Source organism: Cantharellus anzutake, assembly GCF_015039405.1.
Source record: "Cantharellus anzutake strain C23 chromosome Unknown EI90scaffold_52, whole genome shotgun sequence".
NCBI classification, from domain to species: domain Eukaryota; kingdom Fungi; phylum Basidiomycota; class Agaricomycetes; order Cantharellales; family Hydnaceae; genus Cantharellus; species Cantharellus anzutake.
This window is the reverse complement of record NW_024067002.1, coordinates 334,970-354,894: the sequence shown is the minus strand read 5'-3', so window position 1 is coordinate 354,894 and position 19,925 is coordinate 334,970. Positions and strand designations below refer to the sequence as shown.

At 49.7% G+C, this 19,925-nt stretch overlaps 6 protein-coding genes across 6 annotated transcripts; 4 read left to right on the top strand and 2 right to left on the bottom strand.

Annotated features, from left to right (window-relative positions):
* The first annotated feature begins 7 nt into the window (after window positions 1-7).
* EI90DRAFT_3072829 (uncharacterized protein) lies at window positions 8-5,283 on the top strand. The gene is made up of 11 exons (XM_039061398.1): window positions 8-623; window positions 670-776; window positions 838-1,400; window positions 1,459-1,535; window positions 1,586-1,659; window positions 1,711-1,978; window positions 2,029-3,241; window positions 3,298-3,356; window positions 3,411-4,024; window positions 4,083-4,502; window positions 4,556-5,283. Exons 1-11 carry the CDS (start codon window positions 228-230, stop codon window positions 4,935-4,937), a joined length of 4,173 nt encoding a protein of 1,390 aa, XP_038912285.1. The 5' UTR covers window positions 8-227; the 3' UTR covers window positions 4,938-5,283.
* Window positions 5,146-7,266, top strand: EI90DRAFT_3072826 (prephenate dehydrogenase). Its single transcript, XM_039061397.1, has 6 exons — window positions 5,146-5,283; window positions 5,349-5,404; window positions 5,476-5,592; window positions 5,657-5,805; window positions 5,858-6,009; window positions 6,073-7,266. Exons 1-6 carry the CDS (start codon window positions 5,156-5,158, stop codon window positions 6,878-6,880), a joined length of 1,410 nt encoding a protein of 469 aa, XP_038912284.1. The 5' UTR covers window positions 5,146-5,155; the 3' UTR covers window positions 6,881-7,266.
* Window positions 7,267-7,957: 691 nt separating this feature from the next.
* On the bottom strand, window positions 7,958-9,608 carry EI90DRAFT_3072821 (Endonuclease/exonuclease/phosphatase). Its single transcript, XM_039061396.1, has 8 exons — window positions 9,171-9,608; window positions 9,040-9,102; window positions 8,974-9,004; window positions 8,881-8,922; window positions 8,589-8,819; window positions 8,347-8,534; window positions 8,225-8,297; window positions 7,958-8,166 (listed from the first exon to the last, which is right to left on the bottom strand). The coding sequence occupies exons 1-8, from the start codon at window positions 9,376-9,378 to the stop codon at window positions 8,070-8,072; spliced, it is 933 nt and encodes a 310-aa protein (XP_038912283.1). The 5' UTR covers window positions 9,379-9,608; the 3' UTR covers window positions 7,958-8,069.
* A 736-nt stretch (window positions 9,609-10,344) lies between these two features.
* Window positions 10,345-13,794, top strand: EI90DRAFT_3072814 (kinase-like domain-containing protein). The gene is made up of 11 exons (XM_039061395.1): window positions 10,345-10,803; window positions 10,863-11,091; window positions 11,144-11,437; window positions 11,497-11,610; window positions 11,631-11,640; window positions 11,694-11,899; window positions 11,956-12,559; window positions 12,643-12,784; window positions 12,838-12,994; window positions 13,036-13,331; window positions 13,356-13,794. Exons 1-11 carry the CDS (start codon window positions 10,695-10,697, stop codon window positions 13,682-13,684), a joined length of 2,490 nt encoding a protein of 829 aa, XP_038912282.1. The 5' UTR covers window positions 10,345-10,694; the 3' UTR covers window positions 13,685-13,794.
* A 561-nt stretch (window positions 13,795-14,355) lies between these two features.
* On the top strand, window positions 14,356-18,325 carry EI90DRAFT_2976387 (WD40-repeat-containing domain protein). Its single transcript, XM_039055879.1, has 8 exons — window positions 14,356-14,805; window positions 14,865-14,948; window positions 15,006-15,188; window positions 15,242-15,310; window positions 15,371-15,577; window positions 15,633-15,814; window positions 15,872-16,181; window positions 16,233-18,325. Exons 1-8 carry the CDS (start codon window positions 14,656-14,658, stop codon window positions 18,063-18,065), a joined length of 3,018 nt encoding a protein of 1,005 aa, XP_038912281.1. The 5' UTR covers window positions 14,356-14,655; the 3' UTR covers window positions 18,066-18,325.
* A 5-nt stretch (window positions 18,326-18,330) lies between these two features.
* Window positions 18,331-19,361, bottom strand: EI90DRAFT_3019067 (uncharacterized protein; the record flags this gene model as incomplete). Its single annotated transcript, XM_039057304.1, is given in 4 exon segments — window positions 18,331-18,380; window positions 18,574-18,633; window positions 18,653-18,719; window positions 19,170-19,361. The coding sequence occupies 4 exon segments, from the start codon at window positions 19,359-19,361 to the stop codon at window positions 18,331-18,333; spliced, it is 369 nt and encodes a 122-aa protein (XP_038912280.1).
* Between the last annotated feature and the right edge of the window lie 564 nt (window positions 19,362-19,925).

The following is a 19,925-nucleotide window of genomic DNA, read 5'->3' as shown; positions in this document are numbered from 1 at the left end:
TCCCACGCTTCACACGATTGACTCCGGCTCTGGCTCCTAGGCCTTCATCGACAGACTCCTTGACTTATTGCTCTCAACGTTAGCGGCTCCCGAGAATTTCTTAGCGCGTCTGTATCCTTCAAGCCGAGGGACCTGACGCCTACCACGACGAAGCAGCGATCTGTAGAAGCAGCCCATTCACATCGGTTGCTTCGTCAGGATCGCCTAGTCGTCTAGCCCCCCTTTGCATGAACCCACTCCATGCTGCATTTGCCTCCGATAGCCAGAAGGCGTTCCAGCAGTTGCTGGATCGCACCTCCGTGTCCTCCCCAAAGATAGTTGGGGCCGGAACGGCGGTCGGGAGTGCACCTGGATCATGGACTTTAGGCTCTGTCTTATCGGCCCCACCTGTGGACGTGAATGCGAAGGAACATTTGGGGAAAACTGTTCTGCATCGAGCTTGCTCGAGCCTAGAACCCAGTTCGATTTCTTATGTGCGAATGCTTCTGAGTCACAATGCCGTCAATGTCAACATCCAGGATACGGAAAACGGTTGGACAGCACTTCATCGTTCACTGTATGTTGGAAACATTGCAGCTGCGATACTACTTCTCCAACACTCAGAAATTGACACCTCGATCAAGGTTGGTTACTGTCGTCGCAAATGCGCAAAGACTCATCGTTTCCTAGGACTATGATGGGTACACTGCTTTTGAGTTGTACAACTCTACCGTTGGAAACACATGTCCAGTTAGTGGCAAGGCACCCTCCGAGTTGTTCACCTGGGGTTCAAATCGGTCAGCAAGCTGTCCCTCTCGTTCATTGACTTGATTGCCTCATGTGTTGTGTTCGTGATAGAAATGCCTCATTGGGGCTGGGCGATTCAAATGATCGCTCATATCCCGAATTGGTATCCATCCCAAATCAATGCGGCAACGAAGTGCCAAAACTCGCAGGGAGCGCACGTTTCTATCCTGTCCCTCTCATAGGGCTGGATATGTCCAAATTTCACACGGTTGTAGTCAGAAAACAGGAACGTGCGAACATTCTTCTTTGTGGTTTTGGGGGGGGTGGCAGGCTTGGACCCAGGATCACTTCGGCTCAGCACAGCTTCGGATCACTTCTCAACATCTCAAATGTTGTATCTGTTGCTTGTGGACCGGATCATACCTTGGCCCTAACGAAACAGGGTGACGTCCTTTCTTGGGGCCTCAACCGTTTCAGTCAGCTTGGTTATGTGGTAGAGATTGCAACACCATCTAGAAGGCGGTACCTGGATGAGCAATGGCAAATTATTCCTAGGAGGATTGTTGGGGCTTTGAAGGGGAAGGCAGTTAGAGGTGTTGCTGCCTGTCGGATGGCCAGTGTCGCTTGGACCAGGGAAATCGTGTACACCTGGGGTACAAATGGAGGTCAATTAGGTCAGAGCCCTAATGCGTCCCTCCCAACATTGCACCTATCACCGATTCATTTGCTTAGGATACGGTGGACAGGTTCAGGTATCACCACGCGCGGTATCTTCGCTGGGGGACCCTGTCATCAGTGTCACGATTACCGTATGGTGAATGAGTTCACTGTGCTTCTTATCACTCAATGGCATTGCTAGGACGTTGCAATGGCATGTCTCACCGAGAATCATGACGTTATCTGTTATTCAAATCACACGCATTTCAGGGTTGGGTAAGCTCACCTTGTTCGGGAATGGATTATGAATCCTTATCCTCGATATAGATTCCCTGTGAACACGTTGCCCCCGGACCTCGTTTCGACGTATCGTCCACCTCATTCCGTCGGCCGCCCAGCCATCAAGAAAATAGCCTCACACGATCATACCTTCGCTGCACTTTCAGACCGAGGTGATGTGTACACTTTTACTATAGCTTCGACAAATCAGGCAATCGTCGATGGTCAGAACCATATGCTGGCAGGAAAAGAGAAGTGCCTCGCTATGAAGCCTCAAAAAGTATGGGCTATGTGCAGGCAGATGAGCGCAGCTACGGTGAGCTCCGTATGGCACCGCTACAAATTCATACCTGATCGTGGCTACAGGATGTGTCGTTAGGCCCGGACGGCGCACTTATCCTCTGCACGGTATCTGGCCACGTTTACGTTCGAACACGATCCTCGAAACCCCCCGAACGACACACTGCTTCCATACTCGGTACAACCGATGTCCAGGCAAATAAGTTATTCAGATTCCAGCGTGTCCTCTTCTTGCAGCGCATCGTCCGAGTCTACACGAACAGCATTGGATCCTTCGCAGCTTTACGCCAGGAGGTCAAACTAGGCCCCATCGCACTGTCAGGAACCAGGTTGAAAGATGACATGAACGGAATAAGGCCCTTTGCCTTTAGTTCACACTCTACCCACCACGCCCCTGGCGCTGCCGAAATTTCTACGGTGGTAGAGAACATCACAGATGCTGACTTAGACGATGAGGACGGCGATACAACTGATTCATTGCCCGTCGAGCAGAGCGTGAAAGCGCTTTCGCAACTTGCTGGTGCAATAGGAGCTAGCAGGTGTGCTGACCACAATGTAACGCTCTCAAGTCCAAATGGTGCGGATACCATCGTACATTGTGATGTAGATATCCCTGTTCACGGGGTCATTCTGGCATCGAGATGTCCTGCCTTCAGGGACGTTCTACAGGGACACTTCTTGGAGGACATGGCCAACCGAATTTGCATCAATGCCGATGCTTCAGCTCGCCGCCTGAACTTTGTCGGAGTTCACACGTTGACCGTTTTGATTCTTCTCCATTACCTCTACACTGACGAATTACCTAAATTTTGGAATCCTCTTGTCGTTAAGGCGACCACATCCTTACTCACGGCTTTGCACATCGACCCATGGACGATCAAGTCACAATTACAAACCATTTCTCGACTTCTCGACTTGGCTCCTCTCATGAAATCGCTTCAAGGAACTTTCCCCAAATCGACGTTAGCCTCGGATATGGCCTATTTATTTGCTGAAGCTCAGAATATGTTATCGTTGCCACCTGACATAGTATCCTCACATCTACCGACGCACGATGTCGTTATTGAATTGGCTGACAGGCGGGTTGCATGCCACTCGGTCATACTCAGGGCTCGATCCCCCGTCTTTGCTGCCTTCTTTGACGATGATGATTGGACACGTGAACGTTGGAAAGACGGCATTATCGAACTCAACTTTAAACATAAAGAATGGAAAGTTATGTCACTTGTATTCAGATTCATGTATGAAGATGTAGAAACGAGTTTATTTGACACCATAGGCAAGTACCCAATACGCATGACATTAGTTACAACTAACAATACTTCTATCCTTCAGACTTTGCAGATACCCTTGACACCTTCCTTGATTTTGTACTTTCCGTCATGGAGTCGGCTGTGAGTACCACTAATTAAGGAGTTTCAATTCCGTTCTCAGACAGCGAGCTACAGGATGAGCTTTTCCTCGACCGTCTTGTACTTATATGCTCCTCAGTAATCCTCCGACATGTTTCTATTAGCAACGTCACGTCACTTCTGATGGAAGCGCATCATTTCCGCGTCCAGCAACTCATCCGGGAGCTTGAAACTTTTATTGCCGTTAACGCTGAGTGCATGCTGGAGTGCAGGCTCCTGGATGGTCTCCCCTCAGAAGTGGTTGCCAGTTTGGCAGCCACCGTCAGGCAACAGCAAGCGAAGGAATTCCCTGTTTCGAGATCTAATCAAAAAGTCCAGGCGGCCATGGAACGCAATGCCGATTGGCTCCATGAACTCGACGTACCTCAACCGATCATGCGGTCATGGAAGGCTATACTAGCTATGCGGCCATTTGTGCGCAAGTCTCCAACAAATGTCACAACAGGCGGACGAGCCAGGCGTCCTTCGCCTTCTGCCGTCTTGCCCACTTATAGCGTGTCCGAAATAACCCGCGAAAGCTTATTTGTTATGGATGAAGAACTTACTCCTCAGGTCATGGAACCGAAGGGAGAGGAAGTCGCCATTGTCCCACCTTTCGAGGAGCCTTCTTCCAAAGGAGTGTGGAGGTCAAAAAATGCCCCTGTACCCAAGTAAGTTATCGGGATTATGTCTATTGTCGTATCATTCATTCAAAGTTCAATGTCACAGGATGGATCTGCGAGCGATCATGGCTGAGGCTGAAAAGGAGCAAGCTGCACCTGGCCGTACTACTAAAGGAAAGACCCGTAGTATTGGGTTTGAGCCTTCCCCGCCACAACCTTTCATATCCCCTACAAGTCCCCCACGAGATATGAAGAAGCCCTGGGGAAGTTCTACAGACCGTAGGACGAAAACCGGCATGGTCGAAACCCCATCTGATTTCCCTCTTCTTTCCTCTGCCATCTCGAGTCCGGCACCAGCAGCACCACAGACTGGCGCGCCTCCACGTCAAGTTGGATTTGATGTGATTCCAGCCTCTCGTCCTTCACCACCGTCGCCTTCGGGCTCCAAGCTGGGCCCTATAATCACGCCCACTAGGTTGCCGCCGGGCATGAAGCGAGATGCGCCCGGAAAACGGCGCGTACCCAAGTAAGATTGAAAATACCCTTATGTCTCCCTGCCCGTTCTCACCTAAATTGTAGTTACGATGCGTGGAGCGCACCCCCACCGGAACCCCCCTTTCCCCCGCCTGAAGCCTTGACTGACGTCTCGCTTGTGAATATTCAAGAACAACAAACAATACAAAGGGCCTATGAACAGAGGCCTAAGCTTAGTTTTCTAGACATTCAACGAGAGGAGGAAGAGTTACAAACCGAAGTCAACTTCCTCAAGTGGTGGACTGCTGAGGAGGAACGCATTCGTCTGGAAGCCGACCGAAGCTCCGGGTTGGCGTGCTCGCCGAAGTCGAAGGGCAAAAGATCCGGTGGGAGGAAGTCCAAGGCGAGGAAAGCTGACAAATATGAGCAGAGTTCAAGCCCATCTAGTGCAAAGACTCCTTTCCAGGTCATACTTTGCGAGCAATAAGAATATTTCTCGATTCGAGATTTCTTGTATGCATTTTGCATTTTCTACGTTGTACTCGAGTTGGTCTTGTACCCTCATTAGTAGCCATTACGGTCTTCATTGAAACTTCGATCCCGGCCGCGGCAAGAACCGTGTCGATCAATTGAAATCCATGGTATAGAACCTATTGAAGCCTATGATTTAACTTGACCCTCCCATAACGCCTGGTGGGATTTTGGATGCCTGCGGGACTCAGAAGGGTGTCCCCTTCAGATCGGGTGGAACTTCAGCCATGCATCGGTCTCATCGGAATGGGAGAGATGGGGAGCATGTACGCGAAACAATTATGTTCTGCAGGCTGGAAGAGGTATGGTGTATTAATTAACGCCCTAGCCCGTTCTGAGTTTCTAGTTCTCCCTGATCTTGCGTCAGAGTGCTTGCTTGTGATCGCCCAGAACGTTTCGCAGAGGTGAAGGAGAAGTGGAAAGGTGAGGCCATCCCCAACTCTCGACGCAATGAGGAAGAGCCAACCCCGGACCTACTGCGCTTACATGTGTAGATGTACACGGAATCACTATTGTCCCTGATGGTCATCTTGTCTCAAGACAAGCTGATCTTATTATTTATTCTGTCGAAGCAGAGTTCATCGACGCCGTGGTTGCTCAGTTTGGACCTTGTGAGTCATTTTATACTTACTGCGTCGGAGGAAAAACGTTATCGTTATCTACGTTACCATGAAGCCACGAAGGTTGGAGCTGTGGTCAGCGGCCAAACGTCCGTCAAAGCACCAGAACGTGCGGCGTTTGAGAAATATCTTCCGGAGGACGTTAAGATTGTGTCGATCCACTCTCTGTATGGTCCTACTGTGTCACCCGTTGGACAGCCTTTGGTGCGAAGCCCAGCCTGACGGGGAGTTGTGCTACGCTAACTCTGTTCGAAAGGTGATAATTCAACACCGCGCATGCGAAGTTTCCGTTGCTCTTGTTGAGGATGTCCTTCGTCCTCTCGGTTCTAAATTCGTCTACATGACCTATGATGAACACGACGAGATCACTGCAAATACTCAGGCTGTAACACATGCCGCCTTCCTTAGGTATGTGCTCTGTATGACGACATCTAGTCCATCTCAATTTACGATCTTCTGGAATGCGCACAGTATGGGGACTGCATGGTGTGCTTCCGAGTCCTATCCATGGGAGCAAGGCCTGTATGTGGGTGGCATCGAAACAGTCAAAGTGAATATAACACTGCGCATCTATGCAAACAAATGGCACGTTTATGCAGGTCTTGCTATCCTGAATCCTTACGCTCGTGTCCAAATCAATCAATATGCCCAATCAGTCACTGAAATTTTTAAACTCATGATTGAAGGCCGGAAAGACGAGCTCCGGGAGCGGCTTTACCAGGCTCGAGATAAGGTCTTTCCACCTGGTCAATACCGGCCCATTCTCCTTTCAGAATCGTTGTTGGATCAGTTTACCCTGGTACCCAAGCCTTGGAAGTTGCGCGCCCCCCAGCACCTGCCACCAAGGCCTTCCACCCCCCAAGCAAATTCCCACCTCTCCATTCTGGCCATGGTGGATTCGTGGGCGGCTCTTGGCATACTCCCCTTAGCACACCTTTCTCTCGCTGCAACTCCAATCTTTCGGATGTGGATCGGTGTCGCTGATGCTTTATTCCACAACGAAGTCAACCTTCATCGCGCAATCGAGGCGGCTATACATGACGTATCTCACAGATCCGATGACCTCGAATTCACGGTGGCAGCTCGTGGGTGGAGCCAATGTGTCAGTTTTGGGAGCTTCAAGTTGTATGAGGAGCGCTTTAAACAAACTGCCAAATTCTTCGAGCCGCGGTTCAAAGAAGCTGCCGTCCTCGGCAGTAGGATGATTAAAACTATCCTGGAGGACGTCGAAGTGCGCGAGAGAGAACAAAATTCCCAGAGCGACGGGACATCAGATTGATTCGTCTTTTGAATGTGTGTATTTTGCTTCGAATTCCACGGACTGTGCATCCATTTGAGATTTTGTCAGCATTCGTAAAAATGGAATTAGTACTCCATGTAACTTAGTGTATGTAGCGTGTAATTACGGGAAGGGGGAAGGAAGATACTGTTGATGCAGGATTCGAGACTATTAAAGCAATGGCCCAGATGAGTTGGTCCCAACAGGATGTATTTCTTAGGTCGGACATTAGCTCAAAGCGATTTGGGACCATGGCGACAACCTAGAGATCGAATTGCCGATGGGAGGAACCGTGCGCAAAAAACCACAGCGGGGTTCCAGAAACAACCTGCGGAAATGAACCTCATTAGCACCAAGGGGTGTGTGTTGGAATGTTCGAGGGATGCTCAACCCATTCTAAGTTGGAATGGCCTAGAATGCTCTTCTACGTCGAACCTTATCAATGAATTAATATCCGTCGCGAACGAAACGCGAGAATGGGGAACAAACACCCGACAGGTGCAAGCAGCCTGGTTAAGTGCATTGTGGAGTTGTCAATATGCACGCCGTGAAGACAACTTAACCACCACCTGTGCTGAAAAAAGGTCTACAGCAGCGGAAACAGAGCCCCCTTCATTTTCTCAGTCTGACAACGAGCTTGGAAGAAGTAGCGACGCTCTAGCCCTGCGACGTGTGTCATTTTGGTTCCGAGACTGGGCATAAGGACTTCTGGTCACCGTCTACCAATTCCCAGCTCAATGCAGCTGAGAATGCTTTGACGATATCGTCATGTTACAGGCATCAATATTTCCCAGACGCGTTCGAGTATGAGGGCGAAAGATATTTCCTCTAGGCTTAACTCATTTAAGATGATTTCCTGAAGTAAAAATTGTGAGGAAGATCGCCTCGACAGATCCCAATATTCGAAGTGTGCTTACCGAGAGATCGAGATGTTTCCGCTACGTAGTCTTTGTGAAACGGAAATACAAACAGATGGCTACTCATCAGGAATGCTGGGACGAAAATTGGTCCTGCATGCCGGCTGAGTCTCGATAGGGTGGTTGCGACAAAGCGCACAGAACTAACCCAGTCATAGGGCCTTACTCAACATCTAAGGAAACTGGGGTCGATTTTGACACTACCGTGACGCTACATGGGCGAACAAGTTCGCTGCAATCCAATTTAAGGATGAAGGTGGAGATGGGACGCCTTAAGTCAAAGTGACGTCCACATATACCGGACGATGGTCGCTTGCCCACACCCCATCATCGGTAAAGGAGCTCCCGACCCTATAAGAAGTGGCATCCCTGACGAAATAAGTCTCATTGATATAGGGAGAAACGAGCCAAAAAGTATCGGACACACCACCCGCCCCGCGAGCTTCCAAATATAAAATCGATCCGGTTGTAAGCCCAGGTGTTATTTGGCTGAGTGAAGCCTAGGCAAAACTGAATAAATGGAGGAAATTAAATGGAAAAGAGTCCTACCTGTGAATGTAGCAAAATCCCCTGAGATATGCTGGCGAGGGACATGGGCCTTGAGGTCTTGCTCGGTAAATTTAGGACCATGGTCGCTCAGAATAGGGTACTTCTGTGTGAATGAGGATGGAATTGCTGCGGGATTTATGCCACCAGTAGTGATTTGGTATGCCCCAGAATCGCTCCCGTTTGGGGAACTTGAGGGAGAATCTGTTGAAAATGAAAATCGCAAATGGAGCACTTATCCTCACCTATTGAAATCTCCGGTAACCAAAACCGGCCTCTTGGTTTTGACAGCCTCATAATGAGCCCGGTGCAAGATGAGGGATGCTCCCAACCTACGCTGCGCATCGCTCTGGTCGTCAAGGTGTGTGTTTAGCAGTGTGAAGCGCTGCCCAGTAGCGAGGATTTCTAGGTGAGCTACGGTGCATACGCGGTATGAACCGGCACCGCGGTACTTGGACGGCTTAAAGGGGGTGTCTCTTGGGAAGGAGGAGGTTAGGATATTCTAACTCGGCTGATCGCATGAGGGACGGAACGTACGTAAGCCAGAATGTATCAGAGTCGATGAGATTAAAGACTGATCTAAAGTGATGGGTTAAATCCAATGGCAGATGGATGGCCTAATTTGCGAACTTTCTGAAGAAGATTGGGCTATATTCACCCGCTTGTTTGCCATCGTCTCGTCCTACCCCGACCCACCCCATTCATTGCTTAGAAGCACTTGGAGGTCGTTTACCTGGCGAATCAGAGCTTCCTGGAATCCTTACGGTACGAGGCAGATAAGCATAATATATGTAATGCGCATTCGGTTGCAATCTCAATTGGCATACCTATCAGTTGGACTCGCTCATGCAACAAAGTGCTAGAAACATAAGTGCGTCTGGTGCTCCATGGCAACTCAACGGGATTGCAGTTATATGGATTGGGTTGGACAAGTGGACTCTTCAAATTTGCGATCGTGTGAGACACTGTGATGTTATCTGGCTTCGAGTCGTATCGGAGATTCCAGGAGCTTAGGCGGATATTTGCCCTGACCATATTAGAGACAGGCGCTTCTGATGCAGAACTCTTGACGGTGGCTGGGGTGGGAGCAAAAGAGTAAAATCCCAATGATCAGGACAGGTGAGAACCCTCAATGTCAAAGCCGTAATAAAGCAGGCAACTCACCCATGGTTCAACAACCAAGCTCAAGTAGATATGAAGTCTATGATCGAGGATAGGGGATCACGCGCCGATGGCGCGGGGCGACCTGTCAGCCTTAGTGTGGGAATTGGCCAGATAAGGAACACTCGCGGAACCTTCCACATCCAGTGCTGCGTCAGCACATTACCAATATTGGCAAATTACCGAATTATGCAGAATGGACGAGGTATCGGTGGGGCTCCCAATACATATCATCAAGCGTCACAGATCAATAACACTTGAGAGCGCTCCAGTCCCGCGGAAGGTGAGGGTTATTCGTTACATAACTTGGTGTCTGACAATTGTGGAGTAGTATAAATACTGGATCATCGTTGTCCGATTGACAATGGGGTGCTTTCACCGTGGTTTTTCCCATTAAATTAATTTTGGTGTTCCCAACCTTCTCTAACGGTTGGAGGATTAGCGTTTGTTTCCATCGAGTATCGATTTCGTAGCCAAGTTTTCTTTAGGCAGGGGAGCACATTTCCCGTGACTCAGTTGACGATTTGAATCAAGGTTGAGCTTGCAGATTAAGCCATATATATCGTGGCGGATGCCTGTGCCCAAGTATGCACCTAGCTCCATGGGTCAATAACTTCTGTAGGCGGAGATGATGGCACCGGATGGGGGTGGTTATTGAGCATTAGAAGGACCGAGACTAATATAAGGTTTTAAACCGGCAACGTAAGCAGGCCTCAAGCACCTCGCCGAGAAACACGAAGGGTTGGGTTTGTGATTCTCACAAGTCCGGCCCGAATCACAGGCATCGGCGGTATTATATTACCCAATAAGGGTCACATCTGGCAACTTTTTTGCTGGAACCTCGTAGCTGCTGGGCCCGGGTTTGTTGAGGGATCTAAATGCCCGGCCGAGTGGGAGCTAGAAACTGAGTGAGTCACAAGAAAGAGTGGTAGTACTGTGCCAGGGAAAATGCGTTACACTAGCCTTGCATGAACTATTATAGGTTGGTCTCAATCGTGAGATGTTGAAATTCTGTAGTATGTTTGGGTCGAGAAGTCGAATCTCCGTTCGTCTGTCAGACTCGTTTTCAACATCGGCACACTGATTGCACATCAGCGCTATCTTGAACAGCCAAACACACAAATAGTACATAGCTACATTGTCGTCCATCTTTTCCGAGTCTTATTATCTTGTGCGTGCTAATTCCGGACATGGAGGATGCTCCTCGCACAAACAATGAACGGCCTTCGCGCCCATTTCTCAATCCACACATCATTGGTCCATGGCGAGTTGGAAGGAGGATTTCTTTCGGGGACTGGAGTAAGCTTGTATCTCTTGGCTGGTTATCTAATCACATCCACTTACCTTGCACTTCGAAGAACACGTTCGCCTGGCTCAGAACGTCCTCACTGGGCAATTGGCAGCCACGATGATCGCCACCAAACCTCTTAATGCACCTTCACCCTCTCCATCGCCCTCTCTGCGTTTCTCTCGACACTCGCAATGCGACGACCTCTTGCTAATTGATCGAGAAATTGTCCTCCTCAAGTTAGTGCAGCACAGGCATGTCGTACGTCTGTTGGATGTTTGGGAGTCTAGGGACGAGCTGTACGCCCAATCTCTGAAGTGGAGAGTTATTTGATAACACTGATAATTTTAGCTTTGCGTTCCTCGAATATTTTAACTCTTCCCCTCTCATCAGCTCTTTGCCGCGCGCAATGGGCTTTTTGAAAGCGGTGCGCTACCTTCATCAACTAACTTCGACTCTCAATTACTGCCACGGTCTACGGATTGCACACGGCAACATCAATCCGAGTTCTGTGGTTGTCGATAGGAAAGATAATCTGAGATTAATGGGTTTTGGCTACGCATCATGGGTGGACGACGATTCATCGAAAGTTGCTTGTCTTCTTGATGCTTCTCTCGATCTTAATTATGTGTCTCCTGAGGTTCTGTCTGGATTCCATCTGATGCTCGAGCGGCGGATGTGTACTCTTGTGGTGTCATGTTCAGTGTTCTTCTAACTGGTAGTCTTCCTTACGGGGATATTGTCTTGGATCCCACCAAACGTAGAGTTGTCGTGCCTCCTGGGATACCACCTGTAGCAGCGGACCTCCTTCGCTGCATGTGATCGAGGACGCGGACAGCCGCATTACGGTGAGCCAAATCAGTCCTCGGCTTTCCATTTTTCTCAAACTTAGGTCACTCAGCTGAGGGGGATTTTGGAACATTCTGCATTGGCTCTCATTCCTGCTCCCCAACGAGGTCCCTCGCCGTCTGTGATTAGCCATTCGAAGTTGAAGGAAAAGTTGGGTTCGGAGATCAGGACTGTTGATCCGTATATCTGCGAAAATTTGAGGTCTCTTTGGCCGCAAGCTTCCCTGTCTTCCATAAAGGCTGCTGTTCAAGAAGATGGGTAAGCTAAGGTTGCTATATTCATATATATCACTAATCACCATTGATAATTTCCAGCAACCATAAGGAAAGAATGGTTTACTTGCGCCTCCTTGAGTATCGCCATTGGTCACTTCAGGAGTATAATTCCCTCCAGACCAAATTCAAGCGAATTGGAATGGTCTTTCCGCCTAATCACATCAGAATTCTACCTGACCGCGATGGTATTTCTCAGACTTCTAGTGACTCTGGCATGCAGAAGCGAGTGTCTTTTGCGCCAACTCGACTCCTTCAGTCTTTCAGTCATGGCTTGTTGAGGCATGCCATGCGCTCGATTCGTCAACTTGATGTCTCATCTGGGAAGGAGAGAAGCACACCCTCGATCTCAGTTATCGCTCCGGACCTGGAGCAGAGTTCTTCGTTCTCTTCCAATCTCAACTCTGTCTCTCCTAACTATGCCGACGACGACATCTCATTTCAAGGATCCTTCAGCGTCTCTTCGCCTTCTCGTGGCTATGACGGCATGTTCATGTCTCCTCGTCCAGCGGACTCGTGCGAAGCGATGGACAGCATAGTTCGTAGAAGCCATCACTCTCCTCTCAGCCAATTTGTTCTTAAGGCCTACGATGGATCATCGGAAGGCAGTGGCAGTGGTAATGGACCCGCATGGTATCACCTCTGCGTGGTTTTACTGGTTCTGAATCCGAAAAAACCTCATCTGATGGGGCGGACCGGCGGATTGACGATGCTGTAAATCCTGTCCAGTCATTCGCTTCACCCGAAGTTCCGTCCCGCACACATCCCATTGGTCTTGGGATCGTCAATGATGCAGCTAACGGCGCTTTCCGTACGTACGATGCGGAGCATTCCTCTTCTCGCTTAGTAGGGCTCGACTCCGCTGGCACTCGTAGGTTGCAGAGATCCATTTTTCGAATCTCCCCTGGGACATTAACGGAACAGAGAAGGAGAACAGTTTGCCATCTCAACCTGGTTCTGTTTTCGAGAATGGTCACTTAAGAGCTTCTAGTTCACAAAATCGTAAGGGTAAATTTCCCTCTCTGAAAGATGAGTGTATCCAAAACCCCTCTCTCGGCCGATTTGCTCCAGATGATTCAAGGTAAGATCTATTATGTCATCCTAGCCCTCACTAGACTTCAGAGTCGTAGATTGGCACTTTGTATCGGACACCGACGTCAACATCACTCCCGGGCGTAACGATTGCCCTCGAAGACGCTCTCGCTCAAAGCGTTGGCTGAGCCTTCTGACTCGCACTACCAACAAAAATGCAGGCTATTCCCTTCTTTCTGTCCAAGATGCTTTGACGACTCTGATCGAATGTGAACGATTGCTGACGCAAATGTCGGTCATGGTCGAACGAACAAAATCATCAAAGGCGCTTAAGGATATCCCGACTCTCAGATGTACCGTCAAACGCACTAGCACTAGCTTTCACAGTCAGTAGTACAACCGCCATTGAGCCAGCATCATTCATAATGCATTTCATCCTGTCACACAGCACCTCCATCTCACTGCGGGCTATCGAACTCGGCTTAAACTCACCCTCCTCCATCTCGTCCATTCCGAGAGCAACAGCGCCGGCCTCGGCAGTGCCAGTGGTGGCGACGACGGCTTTGCCACGCCTTCTTCGCTCACGACTTTCAACCAAATCTACAGCATACTTCGTAGAGACTGGACTCTTGATATTCCTACTGATCTGCTGAAGTCTCCGAGTCCGGTCGGGGTGGTACGAATTGCTGCTAGCCCTGCAATTAGGGATGCCGGTTTGGAACTCGCTCCGTGGGCTTAGGCGCTTATTATACATTAATGTAGTTTTTCTTTTTCCGTTTTGGTTCCCAACATTAGATTTTGTGAATAGCATCATTAGCTACAACCATGCCCCCCACAAATATGACCCGGCCTAACGAACAAATGATTCGGTGAATCAAGTCAAATTAGATTGACACATCGTCTCAGTGACTACTATGCATGCTGCCGTCATCACTGTCCTCGCAGTACCACTCATTAATTTACCACCAAAAGTAAGCAGTTGCTCAATGTTAATTAAGGCACATGTATGATTTCAATTCGTGCATCCCTCCAGAGCTCCGCCTGCAATTGGAGCATTACACAGGATCCTGTCTGGCAAGGAGTACACCTTCATTTCGAAATATGTACATGTCGCGATTCTGATGGCTCATACCGGAACCGCCGTCCGGCCTGGGTCGAATCATGCATAATTCCTGCCATGTTAATTGAATTATAATTGTGTGCTCGAGCCGTCATTGTCATCAACTCGCAATCACCCAAGTTCCCAGGAGCAGACATATTTTGGCGCCGTTAGTCGTCATCCATTTAGCGAGATGTATCGACATTTCCATTGACCAATCGCGCTTGGGAACTTGCGCACGGTCGCAAGCGTAAACACCATCGTGCTTACATAATAGAATCCCACGAGTTACTTACTCACCGGCCACACAATTTCAATTTCCGAACATCTGTCAGGACTCAGTGGCGACCCACCCATGGAGCGGGATCCGGGATCTGCGTGCTCCTTGGACGAAGGACGAAGGACGACGGGCACCACCAGACTATTTTATTTCTTGCCCATTTTCATTCCGGGACTCTCAGGAGTTTGCCGGCGGAATATCCAGAAACACATGGCGTTACCATAAGGGGCTTTCATCTATCTATAGAGGCTGCTTCAGCCTAGGGCTTTCATTGCGTTCTTGGCCTCAAGGCTCTCTTCTTTAAACTTTCTGGGCTTTTTCGACTTTGCGGATGTCGTCCAGAACACCCTACCAACGACTCTCGGACGAGCTCTCTGACGTGGATGCACGAAATCTTTCAGGAAAGGTCACCTTTGATCGCAACCGGCCAAAGGGATCTGGTGCATTTGGTGATGTGTACGAGGGCACTTACCGTGAAAGCGTGAGTACCTTAGCAACCGCTCTGCAGTGTATGCTCAGCCGTGATCACGATTTATGCAGTCATCCCCCAATAAATATGTCTGCGTTAAAGTCTTGAAGATCGTTCGGAGCTTCGAGCAACCAGTGTTTAGAAAGGGCCTTCGAGTATGTCTTGTCCCGTTCTATTGGAAGTTGGATCGGCTCAGTGTCCTGTTTGGGCAGCGAATCAAGCGTGAAATGAAGGTGTGGTGCAATTTAAGTCACCCGAACATCGTCGTGTTTCATGGGTGGATGTTGGAGGAAGATGACGATGTCATTCGTGCGAGCTTGATTTCAGCGTGGTGTGACGGAGGAGACGTGAAAGCGTACCTTCACGAGCACCCAAATGCGGATCGGAATAGATTGGTAGGATTGAAGCTGTCCCTGAATGGATGCGGGAGATCTGATCTTTTGATGAGGTTCTTGATGTTGCAACGGGACTGGCCTATCTCCACTCGAAAGGGATCATTCACGGTGATGTTAAATCGGTACTCACCCATTTCTTTTTTATTTAATTCGATCATGCTTAATCATATGATTTATCACAGAGTAATATTGTTGTGACATGTGTGGACGAGACTGCCAAGTTGTGCGATTTCGGACTGTCGTCCATCCTTGGTGACATTACTACATATGCGCAATCGACGAGCGCCCATGGAACAATTCGCTTTGTATGTCCGGAGCTATTGGATGGTACTTCGGAGGGACGCAATAAAATGAGCGATGTCTGGGCATTCGGATGTGCGTCCATGGAGGTGAGTCCTCACGTTCTCGGACGGATTAGGTCCTCGCACTCATGTGCTGGAGCAGATAGTGTGCGACAAGCCCCCGTACGACTGGGTACGGTACGAATTCCAAATTCCAGCGGTTGCTCCCTCGGCACTTCCATATAAGCTGGATAATCCAGATGCTATTTCTGAATGTATTCTCGGCTGCTTTTCACGCTCACCCGGTGATCGGCCCATTATGAGCGACATTACAGCGAAGCTTCGGTGTGTGGTTATAGGTCATCGTCGGTTTGGGTCTGGATCTGACATGACTCGTTTAAGCCCATTGCTGTACTTGAAGAACCTTCCGCATCTGCGTATGTTAGACAATTTACCACGCATCTGGCGATATATGCCAAATGACGACATTCCTGATCTTCGTGCCGAGTTCGAGAAATTAGTGCCATCTTCGCTTCAGTCTATGTGCTGCGATTGGCATAGCACAGTATGTCAATCCAAGCGTGGTGACAAGGGAGTGCTCGTTGCCCTGGGGGAAGCTGTTCCTGAGTTGCTCCACTGGGTTGCCGCCATGGGGATCATGGGCAAAGTCGATGAAGTTCTGAGAGGCTTACATGATTTAGGAGGATGGGCAGTAGGCATCTAGTTTTCTTTATACGGCGTTCGCTCATGCATTTTCGTGAAGGGTGACTCGCCACTCCAAGCAATTTTTCACTCGTTGTACAGGATGATATCCCAGTCGCGTGCCGCGATCAGTGCATGCTCACTATCTGTTCTGGCTGATTCCCATCCTTTTCTGCCGACAAGCTCTGTATTGCAGTCGACATTTCCCCTGTTATTCGACCAACGCCGTCACGCAATAATCACCGGAATGCCCGCCAAGTCGGACGCATGGTCTCCACTAGTCTCAGTATTGAGACATACCAGCCCCATGTATTGTGTAGCATTCTCCCTTGATGGGCGTCACTTGGCCTCGGCTTCCGATGACAAGACAGTGCAGATATGGGATGTAGCATCGGGTACAGCTTCTGCTGTGCTCCGTGGGCACTCCGATGCAGTGCATTCCGTTGCATTTTCAACGGATGGGTGTTACTTGGCCTCGGCCTCCAATGACAAGACGGTGCGAATATGGGATGTTGCGTCGAGGACAGTTTCTGCTACGTTGCATGGACATACCAACTGGTTGTGTTGTGTAGCATTTTCTCCAAATGGGTGTCGCTTGGCGTCGGGCTCTGATGTGATGGTGCGGATATGGGACGTCGCCTCAGGGACAGCTATGCTGCTCGATGGACATACCGAAGGTGTAAAGTCTGTAACATTTTCGCAGGATGGGCATCGCTTAGCCTCTGCCTCTGAGGACAGGACAGTCCGCATATGGGATGTTTCAATGGGGACAGTTTCTGCCGTCCTCGCTGGGCATGCGGACTGGGTGCACTTTGTAGCCTTTTCTCCGGATGGAGGTCACCTAGCCACGGGCTCGTCTGATAATACGGTGCGGATGTGGGATGTTGCATCAGGGTCAACTTCTGCGGTTCTCACTGGGCACACGGGCCTGGTGCATTCCGTGGCCTTCTCCCCAGATGGACGTCGATTGGCCTCAAGCTCCTCTGACAAGACAGTGCGAATATGGGATGTAGCGTCAGGGATGGCTTGTGCTGTCCTCAGTGGGCATGCCAACTGGGTGCGTTCTGTGGCGTTCGCCTCCGACAGTCGCCACCTGGCCTCGGCCTCAGATGACAGGACAGTGCGGATATGGGATGTTGCATCAGTTGCGGATGTTCAATTGGTCAGCGGACATTCCGATGTGGTACATTCTGTAACAGTCTCCCCAGAAGGGCACCGCTTGGCCTCGGCCTCTGGTGATGGGACAGTGCGGATATGGGATGTTGCATCAGGGACAGTTTCTGCCGTTCTCACTGGGCACGCTGATTGGGTGCATTCGGTGGCATTCTCCCCAGATGGATGCCATTTGGCTTCCGGCTCCTTCGACGGAACGATGCGGATATGGGATATTGCGTCAGGAACAACTTCCAATGTGCTCAATGGGCATATATGCTTGGCGCGATCCGTATCATTCTCCCCAGATGGGCGCCATTTGGTCTCGGCCTCCTCTGACGAGACGGTACGATTATGGGATGTCAGGACGGGCGCTTGCCTGGGAAGGCAGTGGTTTCCCAACCTTGCATCGGTCTCGTTCTCAAATGATGGGGCTTGTTTGGCCGTTCATTCCAACCTCGAAGTGCAATATGTGCGGCCCTTGGCGTTGACAAAGATGACGGCGTCAGAAGTCCAGCAGCACTGGTCTTCTAACACCGCTGCACTGGGCGTCAAGTATACGTTGCAGGACCGCAGCCTCTGTGTGAAGCATCAGGACGCAACACTTCATATTTGCTGGCTACCTGACTTTTTTGAAGCAAGCACGGCAGTCCATTGTGATAAAGATAAGGTTTGTATCGGTGGACGTGGAGGTGAGATTATTTTTGTGGATCTATCGGGGTTTGAAATGCCCACGATGTGACCAATTGGATTTGAGTGTTCCATGTATAGGGCTCAAACCATGAATTTTCGCGGCCTCGACCGCGGCCGCCGTCGCAATCAATATCATGACTTGTAGCAATGTAAACTACGCGGGCAAAATCCTTATCGCAACGGAACGGCAAGAAAACCAACTCAAGTGTGCTTTTGTTCCAAACTATCCACTCTCTGACTCTGACTCTGGCATTGAGAAACAGCTTTGGCAGCAAACTTGGCATCTTAAGAATTAACCTTGGCGGTGACGTACATCACTTCGTCACCATTACCACCATGTATGGATCACCAAGTCGCCTGAGAGCTAGAGCATATTCAGTGGCTTTAAAAAGATTATACTGACACCTAGCCACCATTGACATATATCATATGTATTGCTCTGAGAGCATGACGCGCCTGCAGCCATTCATCAATGCATTGTCGTTGTACTTGATGGCTCTGTAATGCAAAACATGTAAAACGCCTCACTCTCCGCCAGGAATACTCATTTTACTCACACTTGCCGTATTGATCTGGAGTGCCACGCCACTCCCATTTCGCAAGTGCTGAATCCTCCCCTGTAGTTGTACATAGTACGTCTGCCCCTTATCCGCGACACAGAGCTTTCTATCCGGCCGCCATCTGCTTCAAGGCAGTAAAAATCCTATATTCCCTCACATCCCTATGAAAGTTAGGGACGCATGAGTTTGGGCAATACTATGAAGGCATTATGGAAACGCGTGCCGAAGAAGTGACTGGCGGCGGCAGGAACGAGATTGTCTTAAATTTCCATCGTTGCCAGCGAAAATATTCAGACATTGCAGAAGACAAAGTACAAAGCATCCACCATTTTTCGCAAGCTGATTAGACGAAAAGGGACAAAAGAAGTGGACGCCACCAGCCAAAGGGAAACAAGATATGCTTCGAGACCGCTCCGATGGCTTGATTTCCAATCCCCCAACATGCTATGCTCTGTCTCAATCCAGCCTCGAGAAACACCCTGGCAAGCAAACTCGTCCTCGTCACCGAACCTTTCAGTGCCCCTGGGCGTTGCTACTATTTCTGCTATGAATCAGGATCAGAACTTGGTGCAGAGGTCGGACCCGGAACGCACATGCTTCAGTGAATCCCAGCTCCCCCAGCGAGTAACGACTGACTCGCGGATCTCGACGTCGACGTCGGCGATGTTGTATTCTTCAAGAAGCTCCCGGCACTTGGAGACGACGACGACGCCGTCATTGCCAGAGAGAGATGCGGGCACCACGCCGATCCAGATAGTCAGGTGGAGTGACGCTGATCTTGTCATTCCTGATTCCACAACACAAGCTTGCTTTGTGCCTCAAGGCTTTGCGGTGGGCTTTGTTTGAAGCATGCAGGGAGGCTGCTTCAGGCATGGCTGCTTCACATGCACCAGCACCAGCAATGATGTTTAGTATCAGTTCTCGAGCCCAAGCCATTATAACATCCTTCGGGAGGTGGCCTACAGTGACGAAGCACTGTCACGAGCGAAGTGGGGACCAGGAGACGAAATGTCCATCCATTCTTGTGTGTGGAGTTGCCATGATAGATCGTCCAGGAGGCACCAATGGGGGCATCATACTCGGCAAGCTTGAATGGTTTTACCGTTAGCTCACTCTCAGAGTTCAAGGAAACTTCATTTGCTCAACAAAGGGCTGCTTCGCTCTGGTTTTTTTAGCAATGCAGCCGGCCATTTGGTAGTCAGCTTCCCTTTCTTCCCAGAGGAAAGTGCAGGAAAGCCTCGCTTTGAGATCCTTTGGCATCAGGAAACCCCCGAGGCCGATTGAGGTGATTGAGAGCAATTCAAGTGCTCAATCTGCCCAATCTGCCCAATCTGCCCAATCTGCCCAAT

Excerpts from the sequence above, each read along its gene's own strand:
- EI90DRAFT_3072829 (XM_039061398.1), top strand. The coding sequence starts at position 228 with ATGAACCCACTCCATGCTGCATTTGCCTCCGATAGCCAGAAGGCGTTC. Across the intron at positions 777-837 it reads TTCACCTGGGGTTCAAATCG|AAATGCCTCATTGGGGCTGG; the intron begins GTCAGCAAGCTG and ends TGTTCGTGATAG. Across the intron at positions 3,357-3,410 it reads TTTCCGTCATGGAGTCGGCT|GATGAGCTTTTCCTCGACCG; the intron begins GTGAGTACCACT and ends AGCGAGCTACAG.
- EI90DRAFT_3072826 (XM_039061397.1), top strand. The coding sequence starts at position 5,156 with ATGCCTGCGGGACTCAGAAGGGTGTCCCCTTCAGATCGGGTGGAACTT. Across the intron at positions 5,405-5,475 it reads GGTGAAGGAGAAGTGGAAAG|ATGTACACGGAATCACTATT; the intron begins GTGAGGCCATCC and ends TTACATGTGTAG. Across the intron at positions 5,806-5,857 it reads CACCCGTTGGACAGCCTTTG|GTGATAATTCAACACCGCGC; the intron begins GTGCGAAGCCCA and ends TCTGTTCGAAAG.
- EI90DRAFT_3072821 (XM_039061396.1), bottom strand. The coding sequence starts at position 9,378 with ATGGTCAGGGCAAATATCCGCCTAAGCTCCTGGAATCTCCGATACGAC. Across the intron at positions 9,103-9,170 it reads TGAGCGAGTCCAACTGATAG|GATTCCAGGAAGCTCTGATT; the intron begins GTATGCCAATTG and ends TCGTACCGTAAG. Across the intron at positions 8,820-8,880 it reads TCTGATACATTCTGGCTTAC|AGACACCCCCTTTAAGCCGT; the intron begins GTACGTTCCGTC and ends CTCCTTCCCAAG.
- EI90DRAFT_3072814 (XM_039061395.1), top strand. The coding sequence starts at position 10,695 with ATGGAGGATGCTCCTCGCACAAACAATGAACGGCCTTCGCGCCCATTT. Across the intron at positions 11,092-11,143 it reads TGGGAGTCTAGGGACGAGCT|CTTTGCGTTCCTCGAATATT; the intron begins GTACGCCCAATC and ends TGATAATTTTAG. Across the intron at positions 12,785-12,837 it reads GCTCGACTCCGCTGGCACTC|AGAAGGAGAACAGTTTGCCA; the intron begins GTAGGTTGCAGA and ends TTAACGGAACAG.
- EI90DRAFT_2976387 (XM_039055879.1), top strand. The coding sequence starts at position 14,656 with ATGTCGTCCAGAACACCCTACCAACGACTCTCGGACGAGCTCTCTGAC. Across the intron at positions 15,311-15,370 it reads TTCACGGTGATGTTAAATCG|AGTAATATTGTTGTGACATG; the intron begins GTACTCACCCAT and ends GATTTATCACAG. Across the intron at positions 15,815-15,871 it reads GACATTACAGCGAAGCTTCG|CCCATTGCTGTACTTGAAGA; the intron begins GTGTGTGGTTAT and ends GACTCGTTTAAG.